Source organism: Hydra vulgaris, chromosome 02, assembly GCF_038396675.1.
Source record: "Hydra vulgaris chromosome 02, alternate assembly HydraT2T_AEP".
In the NCBI taxonomy this organism is placed as follows: domain Eukaryota; kingdom Metazoa; phylum Cnidaria; class Hydrozoa; order Anthoathecata; family Hydridae; genus Hydra; species Hydra vulgaris.
The window spans coordinates 12262087-12275000 of NC_088921.1; the positions used below are offsets into that span (position 1 = coordinate 12262087).

A 12914-nucleotide genomic window follows, 5' to 3' on the forward strand; every position below is an offset into this window, starting at 1 on the left:
TCATAATTCACAGACCTGATCATAATTCACAGACCTGATCACGGAAATATGTCATAGTCAACAAAATATCACAAATACGCTATAATATTTTAAAATTGCCTTAACTGCACAAAGTATTGAAATTTTTCACAAGACATTCAAGATCTTCTTTCGCCAAGTTATTATAGTTAAATTAGAATATTACGATTAATTGTTTTAAAACTAAATATTAATGAAATGAATTTTAAAATTATCAAATAAAGGTTACCCGTCATATGATAATTCTACCCATGCAATAACCAACAGGTGGGTGGCCGAGTGCACGGGTACCCGTCGACAGCCTTAATCGACAATGCACAAAAATTGGTTTACGGTAAATTCTCTCTCTAAATTTTTATAGCAGTTATTTTTATAACATATTTCTTAATAGAAAATGACATCACACAACCATTCGATTATGATGTGACGATAAAAGAATATAACACGACATGCCAAAAGAAGCATATTGTAAGATAGCAAATTATACTCATATTATTTGATTTTACATATTTCACGTATTTTTTCAATTTTACATGTATTCGTATTTTTCCAATTTTATGATTATACATTTATTTACATACATTTAATAATCTTATGTTGGGTTTATGTACATTTTCAATTTAAAAAAATATTTGAATTTGCTAGAATTTTTTTACTTAAAGTACCAAAAACACTTATATTTGAGCGAAAGCCATTTATGCAATTTAATTTTTGAACCCCAAAAAATTTTAAGCCACAGGTCCCGAAAAAGCTAGATTCGCCATTGATTAACTTCATGATCCTATCATAAGTTTAATCAAAAATAACCTTTAAAATCAAATCCATTTTAAAGTATGTTATATTAATATTGTTGTTAATTACGTGATGCTAAAAACGTTCGCATTATTTATTTGTTTTTTAACATTACTTATATGTTTGGCGGCCGCCAAGTGGTGTAACATCACGTGATAGGAATCGTCTATATTCACAACAAGCTTTATTATTATGCTTTGATTTTTTAACGAAGACCTAGTTGAATTGGACTCAATTTGTTGCGAATTTACATATAAATTCCTTAATTATATAATTAAACTCTCTATGCTTTTGCTTTAATTTTTATAATTTAGTTTTGAACAAATTTACAATATAGGTTATACAATCTATTATTAATCTATATATGTATTTTATTATATAATTTACATATATAGATTAATTATATAAAGTTTATATGATTTTTTTTTTATTAGGAAAAAGTATTTGTTTTTGTTGGGTAACAATGGAGCATATGATGATGATGATGCCAGTAAGTTAATTTAATTTTATATTAAATCAATTTTTTTTTTAAGAAAATAAATTGAATATAAAAAAAAAAAAATTAAAAGTATTTTAATATTATTTTGCAATTCAATTCTATGTAATAAAGTTATAAGAATTGCAAAATTAATTGCATAGAAATGATGAAGACATGGCATAAAAGCTCTTTTATAATAGACAATTATAAGATCCTTACATAACGCTGCGTCAGTAAGACCACACAAACTTTAACATGTGCATTATTTTTCATTTATCACAACCAGCAAGTTTTTTTTTACCATTTTATTTAAAGGTACGAAAAATAATGTAACATTAAAATAAGTTAAATTTGGGTTGCCATTATTTTTATTTTTTAAAAGTATGTCTAGTGGCCTTTATGCATACACAACACCAATAAAAAAGATCTATCGTTTATATTATATTATTTTATATTATTAATTTGCATTAATTAACATCTATATTAATGATTTTTTTGACAATATTGCTGGATTAAAACAGTTTGCTGGTTTTAAATGTGAATTTTTTTCAAAAAAAGTTTCAATTCAAATAAAAATTTTTAACTCAAATAAAAATTTGCTACTTTAAGTCTTCTTGGATTCTTTATCAATCTTGCATCTTAAATCTCCAATTTGTCTAAATTTTGGTTAGGTTCTTTTTCTCTCTCATGGTAAGCTATGCTTACACTTTATCAGTTGACAAAGTTTCAAAACAACAGCACACTTTATTATAACAATTTGAATAAAACAGTAAATAGTTTTAATATTTCTCTAATTGTTTTTTATTTTGTTCTTGTTATTGAGTTGAATTTTGTTTAAAATAAATCCATATTTGATGTTGTGTTTTTTCTTTTTTAAAAGTTTATCCTGATTATGATGAGTGACCAGAGTTGTTAACAAGGCTAAAAGTAGCAAGGCCAAGGCCAATGTCTTAATTTTTGGCCTTAAGACAAGGACAAGGACTAGCAACTCTGTGAGTGACCCTGCGGTTTATAAAATATGTTTCTAAATGACAAGTGTCCTGCAAAGCGGTCAACAATTTAATATTCCAATACATCTATAACAGTTGGGGAAAACTTTAATTATATCTCTGAAATATGAATTATTTTGAAGTTAATGCTTAAAACATTTGTTAATTGTATTTATAGATTGCTCAAAAATCAATTTTGAAAATGACTAAAAATAAATCAAATAATATTGATAGCTCCTTGATATTTTTTTTGATCAAAGTGGTGGAGATTTTTTTTTGTTTGATTTCTACTATAAATGGTACTATTATTTAATGTTTTTTTTCAAATTTAAAAATACATAAATGATATGTTTATGTAATTTTCTTTTATTTACTTACAGTTCCACAAGAAAATATAAATTTTTCATTAATTTTAACATGACATATTTTTGATCATGTAACTAAAATATTAGAGATTTTTAAAGCTTTTTAATATTCTGAAAGCCAATGCTTTGACAAAAAAAAAAGGTTTAAAATTCTGACTAGTAGTTTTTATTTTATATCCTTTCTATTGATTATGATCCAAATTCGTTATTTTACAAGCTGTCATATAGCTCTTTTTAACTCAAAAAGGGTTAATAAAATTATTAGATTATTATATTACTAGCATTTCGGACCCCTAAAATATGGATCTTGGTAAGTCTTATACCTTATATATATATATATATATATATATATATATATATATATATATATATATATATATATATATATGCATACAGGTATAAAAGTATATATACCTTATAGCTTACTTCAATACCTATGTACTTATATATTACTTCAATATTTTTTAACATATTGTTAACCTTTTAAAGTTATGAATAAAAAATAATTTATGTAAGATTGTGTCAAGCAATTTTCCACTGTTTACCTTAGCTAAATGTAAATTAGTTTTCATTGGCAGATTCAAGTATCTGGGTCACATAATAGAAACTGGTTTGTTTAATAATGCTGATATAAATTGAGAGATTAAATGTATTTATACTTGTACAAACATATTAATCAGACGATTCAAGAAGTGCTCGATTAAAGTAATAGTGCAGCTATTTATGACCTATTGATGACAAGTACTCAAGCGCTAAAAATATGTTATGGTACTAGGCTTGCCTAATCTAGATACTTTATTGCGTAACTACAGACTTAGCCTTATAAATCAGTTAGTTACCTGTGCCAGCAGCAATGCATTTGTATATAGATTAAAAATAATTTTTTTTTTTATCTTAACTATAGACCTTGTACTGTACTTGTTGTCTAAATCAAAAAATTAATAAAATAAAAAAAATAACATAATTTTAAAAAATTTTAAGCGCTTTGGTAGTTGTTGCACGAACCGCTATTTAGTGGTAGAAAACAAAAACTGTCAAATCTTTGTTTTGAATTAACAATTCATGTTCGATACTTAACTTCTTATCGTAAAATTGTAAACTTCTATAAAAAAACAGTTACAGACTTGAAATTTTTTTTTTAATTAGTTTCTATTAAATTTTTATTAAATTTCCAGACTATTTGCAGCTTATTAGGAACCTCGCTCTGTTATTTAATTTTGAAGAAAATAAAAGTTTGAATGTTAAATCTTTTTTCCTATAGAAAAAAAGTTGATTCCTTAATGTGTGTTGAAGGCATAAACTTAACTAATTACCTAAGCACATTCAAAACATTAATAAACTATATCTATGGTGACCCATGCAAAAATTTCTACCGCTGTTTTGATGTTTATTGCAATTTTAAGCTTTTTAAAAAACTCTCTCCCTTTTGTTTGTTATAGTATATTATATCTTTATATGTCAACAATAGGACTTTAAAAATGTTTTAATTTGTATTTTAAAAAATTGGATAAGATTTTAAAAAGTTAATATGCAAGAAACAGGATTTGAACACTCACGTTGTACTTCGGAAATGCAGCAAGCTAACCACTTCAGCCATTAAGACACACTAAACTGACAATTTTTATCACTATTTAAAAAACAAAAGACAGGAAAACTTTATAAAATGGCAAATAAATGCTTTAAATCAAAATTAAGGAGATATTGCAAATAATAAATATTTTGAATGAAAGTAAAACTTTATAAAAATAAAAATATCTATTGGACTTCAAAAAAGATTTGAGAAAAAAAAAAAAAAAATGTGGAAGAGCAAGGATTTGAACAACAGCATTTTACTTCACAATGCTGCAACCTAAGCACTTCAGCCACTAAGCATGTTTGATGAAAGTTTTAAAACTATTTAATAAACAAAATACTTTTGAAAATGGCAATTAAATGCTATAAATCGAAACTAAAGAAATGTTGTCTCAATTTAATTTTTAAGGTAAAAAAAAAATTATAAAAGCTAGATATTTGCATACACTTTTGTTCATATTTTCTGATAAGTGCTGCGCCTCTTTTTCAGCCATGTCTTCTATTTAATCATTATCTTCATCAAGTCATGAAATCTGGTCTTAATCTGTGTTTCTCTCAATATGCAGTAAAGCTGTTTCATATAAAATAACACAAAAACATTTTCATTACCATAAGGTAATCTCTGAGTTTTTTTGTTTTTGCATCATTTTAAATAAATGATTAGAGTGAAAATTTCATGTAGATATTGTTTGTTAAAATACTGTCTGAAATAAAACTGATTCAGCATTTTAGTTATTATCTGTAGATACAACAAAGCAACTTTGACATATAATATCTTTAAAATAGTTCCAGGTATATTTAAAAAATTTGGAACCCTGATTTGTGCTTTAAAATTTAAAAATAGCACTTTTATGGCATGGTAGTCTCAACAAATGTCTTGTTTATTCAATTTTATTGACTTATAATTATTGGTTTTTGAAGTTAAAATGGAGGCTGTCACTTAATATTCCTGGTAAAAATTTTGCTTGTATATAATTGCTTATTTTTTCATACCCTCTAGTATGTTTTCCTTTTATTTATTTTTTCAAACCTTTTTGGGTTTGGGAAAACATATTTTAAAATTAGGCTTTCTCTACGGTCCGAATTAACTTATATTTGAGACCATAACAAATGCACGATAAAAAATTCTAACTAATTAAATGTAAATAAAACTAGAAAATTGATTTAAGGTATACCAATAGTATTATAACACCTAAATAGTAACACCTAGGAATTGTAACTTTTGTAAATTTTGTAAATTTCTTCATTAATTTAATGTTTTTGTAACTCGCAATAGGTGGAGTTGGCCATATTTTTTTTAAGATCAGTATCCTGTTTAATAATATTCCAGTGCTTTTTTTAAGTTTTCCAACTTTTCCAAATGTTGTAACTATCGGTAAAATTCTCTCTTTTTTATTTTCTTCTTCATATTTGTTGTTCATATTTGATAAGTTCATGTTGTGTATGTCGTAGTGCTTTTTTAAAACATTTGTTAATAGATTGAATAGGGTAGCCTTGGCTATATACTAAGTTGCTTTTTTGATGAGGGGGATGGAATGAATTATAATGTAATAGTGCTGTTTTATCCGTTGCCTTTTTGTATATTGTTGTTTCTAACTGTCTTGTTTTTTGATAATTCATGAAATATCAAATAGAATTGGTCCTTGAAATAAATAGAATTGGTAGAATTATTGGAAGTAAATTTGATCATGGAGTGGATAGCATTCATAAATTCGAAAACTTGTGTTATTTTCTCCTGAGGCCCATGAAAAATAAAAAATATATCATCTATAAATCATTTATAAAAAGAAATCCACAATGAAAATTGGTCATTTATTTTCTCATCAATTCTTCCCATAAATAAATTAGCATAGGGCGGAGCCATATGTGTTCCCATGGTAGTACCTGTTAATTGTAAAAAGTGATTAATCGAAAATTGAAAGTTGCTGTGCGTTAGGATGGTTTCTAATATGATGTCAATAAAAGCAATAGGTGGGCGTTTTAATATATTGTTTAAATATATTGAATAGGCGTAAGTCGTGGGGTAAAGCAAAAGTTATTAGTGCTGATCCTCATTGAAATGCCAGTAATAATTGACGCAACTCTGAGGAGATGTTTATTACTTAATCACTGCACAAGCTATGTTTACACATTATATTATATATACATTTGGTGACATTTTTTGTATATCTTCATTCATATTAGTATTTATATAACAATTTATTGTTTATTGTTATTGTTAGTACTGTTTAGGTGCACTGTCTGTTTTATTTATTTTTCAATATTCCTCTAATAATCTTTATTTTTGTCTTGACAACTGTCAAAATGTGCTTTGTTCGAAAAATAATTCTCCTGTATTCTAATGTACTTCATTTCTTCCCTCAGGTGTTTACTGCTCGTGTGTAAATCGCAACAATTATTTTTTAATAAACAATATATACAGCAATATAATTTTAATAAATGATATTTGGAAAAATGATCTTTACTTTCACAACAAAATTGTTTATAAAATAATAAACTTTTAATAAATAAATAGCATAATTTTTTTATTTGTTACTCGCTACTTTTTTTAAATAAAAAATCATTTGTAGTTGCAAAATCCCAATTAGAAACTTAAGAAATAATCTTTTAAAACTTTAAAAATTTACGTATTTTAATTCATTTATTCAAATGTCGAGAAAAGAAAGAAATTTGTTAATATCAAACATTTAAAAAAATGTAATATTAAATTTATTTATTTAATATTAAAAAAAATACAAAAGAAAACAAATATTCCCTTATGGTAATAATAAAAAAGAAGTTAAATAACATTTAACATTTTGCATCTTGTGTTAAAAATGTCTTTAAAAAATAAAAACGTAAAGAGAATTTCATGACGTCAAATTCACATTAGACTATTGCGTTAAGCATTTTTTATTTAAAACAAGGCCTACTTTGTATGCAGGGTTTTGGAGTGGAGGTCTAAAAATTGGTTATGGCTCCTGTCTCTGGCCCCAATAAATTTTTGGCTCCGACTTTAGCTCTGGGTAGAACAAATCAAAAAAATAAAATAAATTATCAGGTTTTAAGGGATCTCCAAGTGCCGGGACAAGTTGTGTGTACATCATAAGTAAAAATTAGAAAATAAGTTGAAAGTTAATTAAAATTTCCAAAACAAATTTTTGAATGAGATGTTAACAAAAGCATTTGTTGTTTTGCCATTATACTTCCAGTTGAGAGCCTAATTTTAGGCTCTCAAATCTGCATAGTTTTTGGTTTCAATAATAATTGTTTTCGAAAGCAAACTTTAAAATACACAAGATGGATATTTTTCTTCGAAAATAAGTTTTCAATTTTTTATATACAACACTAGGTACAACATAATCCAACATGGTTAAATTTTGAAAGATTTAAAAATCTTTATTTTTTAATAAATTGAGGAAGCCGTTTAAAAAATGATCTTATATTCATTTTTAACTTATGTTTTTAACAACTTATATTTCTAATTTAAGAAATTGTTTTTAAAATGATCTAATATATATTTTTCAGATATATATATAAAAATCATATTAAAAACCTGAATTTTACATTTTTGTTTAACAAAGGGGAACCCCTGCAATTTAAAATTGAAATAATTTTTTTGAAAGAAACTTTTTGTATTGATGTCAAATAAAAGTGCATCAATCAGACCTGATTTTAAAAAAAAAATAGTCAAAGAGCAGGAACTTTACTTTGCCAGAAACAAAATGGCATTAAAAATTAAAAAGTTTTTTGTTAATATCTCATCCAATAATTTGTTTTAGAAAGTTTAAGTAAATTTTAACTTATTTTCTAATGTTAAATCTATGATATGAAAATACACTTGCTTGTAAAACAGGCTTACTAAGTGACCATTATGCACACCTCTGTATCTATTTTAGGTATTTTTTAAAATTTCCTCAGAAGCTGATATCACTTTTAAGTGCTCTATTTTTTTCATAACTTGACAGTCATCTATGAAAGTTTCACCTAAAACCGAATAAGGTGCTGATTCAGCTATTTTCTGTTTCTTGACTTCTTTTAACATTTTTGGCATTCATAACTTTATTTAACTATTGCTTTTTTTTTACTATTTTTTAAAATTCAGATTCACTTGCAACAAGGCTGCAGCAACAACTATTGAGTAGGGAGTTACTAGAAAAAAAGAATAGAGTTATAGGGCAAGGAAAGGGTTGACAGAGGATTTGAAAAGTTGTAGGTAGTATGAATCAGGAAAACATGAAGATGCGAGAGAGTTCCAAAGAGTTAAAGTGCTGGCAAAAAAACTAGATAAATCAATGTTTTTAGAGCATTCAGGAACAGATACAGTAAACAAATGAGACTTTGCTGAATGAAGAGTCAAACAAGAATGAGTTTTAGTTGATGGAACGAGATTTAATCAACGATATAGGTGATTTAGAAATAATAGCTCCTCTAAGCAGAAAAGAGAAAGACAACTTTATTATGGGAAAAAAGCTCAAGCTTAGGAGATTGAGTGGTTCCAACTATATTTACAATGCGATTTTGGACCTTGTCTAGAAGTGAAAGAGAATCATTAGAAGAACCAGCCAAAATATGACAACAGCATCCAGGGACAAATAAGAGATTTATAGAGGTAGAGAATGGAATCAGAAGTAAGAAAATGGGGAGCATAATAATAAGAAGCAACCTTAGCAAATGCTTACTTAGCAATCAACTGTAATGTGATGTCAGTAGTGAATGATAATCCAAGCAAACATAAAGAAGACTCAGTGAGAGGGTTGCCATTCATAAATATAGGAATGTCGAAAGTATTGCGATAGTTGTTTCCAATAAATAACTGAGTTTTGTTGGAGTTGAAATTTACAAGCCACTGTGAGCCCGAATCTGTTACAGAAGTGAGATCAGATTCAAGATCGGCTGCTTGTTCTAAGCAATTGAAAAACAAAAAGAACTACTGTAGATGTTTTTGTTTTTGGTTGTCAAGAAGATTTTTAATGTAGATTAAAAACAAAACAGGCCAAAGGATAGAACCTTGAGGCACTCCTAAAGTAACTAATGTAGAGAAAGGTATGACCTTCGTGGATGACTTTAGTAAAGTTGTTAGAAAGAAATGATTTAATAATCTCGAAAACTTTTCCGGATAAACCATATGAAACAAGCTTATGGAGAAGACCAGCATGCCAAACTTTGATGAAAGCTTTAGATATGTCAATAGCATTAGCTCTAGCCTCTCTGCCTCTCCGTCTCTATTTAATGCACAATAAAAACTTTCAGTCGCAGCAGTTAGCTAGTAGGCTGTAGAGTGAGAGGATAGAAAACTGTATTAATTGTCTGACAGTAAATTATTTGACTCAAGATGGGATGGAATTTTTTTGATAAAATACTCAGAGATTTTGCTAATAACAGAAAAAAGATGGTTGGAAGTGTCAGAATGTTGAGTTTTTGAAAATTGAAACAACAGATACCATTTTCCACACGAAAATAATACTCAGTCAAGCATTTATTAAATAGTTTAAAGAGAATTGAAGAGAGTTCTGGAGAAAACTTTAGTAAGACTATGACAGGTATGTTGTCTACCACAAGCCGTATTAAACAAGAGTTTAATTGAGATATGACTTTAGCAACGAAAGCTGTAGTGGTATAAATGTCTAACATAGGGTTAACCTGTTTAATTGGAATGGAAGGAAGAGAATGGCCATAAGATTAGAGAGTCGAATTAAAAGAAAAGTTCTTTGCAAATAGTTTAGCCTTATCTTTGGGAGATGTAATAAGATCAGTGCCATATATTCATGTAATAAGATCAGTGCCATATGAGAGACCTATCCTTGTTAACCGTGCTGTTGAAAATTTTCCAAAAGTCTCTAGTGCCTAACTTCTGAGATAAGACACAAGATTTAGTGAACTGAGAATAATGAAGCTTAGCATCAGACTGCATCTTTTTACATTGGTTTCTTGCAATAACAAATAGTAGTTTGTTCTCTAGAGAGTTAATTTTCTGAAAAAGATAAAAAAAAATGCCTTTAGTGCAGGGTGAGTGGCGTTAGAACCATGCCATTTAGTGTGATAAGCATTAAAATTGCCCATAACAACAATATTGTCTGACGGGTAAAGAGAGAGAGCATGGTCAATTTGATCAGAAATTACATCTAAAAGAGTGCAAAGTATTGGTTTTGTTTTGCTCTTATTATCTGGTTCTCTTCTAACAGTGTTCTACATCTAGCATCAACATAAACTGCATCTAGAAATATTTAATGAGTTTCTTAGTTTCTTTGCAAAATAACAAATATTTGCCAAAAGTTGGGTAATTTATGTTTCATTTAAATCATCGTGATTAGTTAGCTGCAAAGTGTGAATATCATCAGCACATCAGCTCCACATCTGTTTACACAATTTGGGGAGAACAAAAGTTAAATTTTCTTCCCTTGCTGCTGCACTTTCTTCCTCATTTGTATTCTGTCATAAGTAATACTCTTATTCTTCATCCAGAAAATTTTTATCACCTAAATTTTCATTTTAAAGGTTGTCCCCATTTTTTAAAGTAACTTATTATATGCGACAATATGAACCACCTGTCATATTACCAAAAATAATTTGATCAAAAAATTTTCTATAAAGTTTTTAAAATGTTTACATGAAATGCTTACGCATTTTTGAATGTAAACAAGAAACAACTTCAGTTCAAATATAATTGGTAAAATATGAAAATCTTTGATGTCTCAAAGTATGTCTTAAGTGAGAACAATCAGTTACTATATATAATACCAATATCAAAATATTATAAAATGACATATTTATAAATCATTAAACTTTAAATGACACTTAAATTTTTATAATTTTTTATGTATAAATAAGAATAAAGAATAAGAATCTTTTTAACAAAAATAGAATGACAAAATATTGAGAATACATAGAACAATATGTTCAGCATTCTGAAATAATTCCTTTTGAATTAATGCATAATAGTTTCAATAAATCACATTCATGGTACCTTAATGAAACCTTGGTTATACTTACTCTATGTCAAGATGTATCTGTTGCGGAGAAAAAGATGTTTCAAAAATGCTCTTCTTGAAACCAGTTCCTAAACTATTTAGACATTAAGAGAAATCAAATTTGTTAAAAGCTCTTAACTTTAAGCTAAAGAAACAAGTATTGCACAATTATCAGAGAAATCCTTTGACTTGTTAAACCTCACTAAACTGAATGATATATTTTGATGAAACAGCTTGGCACCACTATATGAATATGTTGACAAGTTCAAAATTTTTTTAAATTTTTTGCTAACCTTACTATGGCTTATAATATTTATGAAAGTTGTTATATTATATAATATTTATTGAAGTTGTATTAAACTTGATAAAAAAATGTTTACAATAAAGACAATCTTCAGGAGCTACTCCTTGCTATTCATAAAAGGAGTGAAAGCCTTTTTCAAGGAAAGCTTTTTTCAGGCAAAGGCTATGCAATTAGCATATGATTTAGGCATATGCAATTAGCAATTGCAAATTTAACAACTTTTTAATGATACTATTTACTTGATGATGAAATATTGATTTGTAAATGTAATTTTTTAATACTTAATAATACTTTATTTTAATTTATTCTATAAGGATGAGAGTCATATAAAGTAGAATATTTTAATAATTAATATTATAAATTTTAAAAATTTTTAGTAATTCTGAATGATCACTATTTTTGAAATTTTTACAACATTCTCCTTTTCTGTAATTAATATTAAATCCAATATATACCATTTGAAGGGAAAAAAATTTTTTTAAGTTTTTTTATCCTTGCCAGGTGTTTCAAACACCCAACAATTTGGCCCAAAATCAGGCTGACGGGGACCCTAAAAATTATCAAAAATATTTTTTGTTGGTCCAAAATCATTTTTATATAAACAGTCGTTTTATAAATTGTTTAATTTATAAATTCGTACAAAATACGCACGCACATACATTATAAGTACTAGATGCATTAGTTAAATAACACCACTAGGTTTCAGAGTACATATCTTTGACAAAATGTCCTTGATATTTTGTTAAACTTATGCCAAATCTTGAGAAACCTTTACATGGTCTTGAAAAAACAATAGTGACCAATGAAAAAGGCTGAATGTGGCTAATCATTGGATTTAATGTATATAAAGATAATATATCAATATTAAGTATGTTGATGCCTCAACCAATGGCAATTAATCAACTTAACTATCGGCTGATTAATTGGCCGATAGTTAAGCTAATTAATTGCCATTAGCCAAGGCATTGGTATTAGCTAATATGTCAAACCGCTACTGGTTCATAGACTCAAATTATATATGCAAATTATGTAACTAGTATTAATATATTACCTTTATATACATACATTAAACCTTATTAGCCACAATTGGCCTTTTTCATCGGTACATCACTAAAAAACAAATTCAAATAAGTTTTAAAATTAACTAGAAGTTTAATCGTGAATTTTAAGTATCCATAGAAGTTCTGCCTATTGTTTAATTTTTATGTTAAAAAAAAATCTGGGGAGGAAGCACATGAGGACTCCCTGAGAGCTATTAATTCCTGGGAGTTTTTAAATTCTTCAAGACAAAATTTATGGTTTGGAGAAAATTCCTAAATTATATGATTAGGGGCTATTCTTGACTGTTATCAACAGTGCTGATCATATTTGGCACTGATTTGGGCGCCGCCCAAATTTAAAATTGAGGATATTTTAGTTTTGTTTTAACAACAATTATTGTTTTTT

General features: G+C 27.2%; 1 protein-coding gene across 1 annotated transcript in view; it reads left to right on the plus strand.

Moving 5' to 3' along the window:
* The first annotated feature begins 1162 nt into the window (after positions 1 to 1162).
* LOC124812018 (high affinity copper uptake protein 1) overlaps positions 1163 to 12914 on the plus strand; it is a 29981-nt gene continuing 18229 nt past the window's right edge. The window contains exon 1 of the mRNA XM_065790152.1: positions 1163 to 1300. Coding sequence (XP_065646224.1) covers positions 1226 to 1300 — 75 coding nt within the window. The 5' untranslated portion in view covers positions 1163 to 1225. The remainder of the gene's footprint in view (positions 1301 to 12914) is intronic.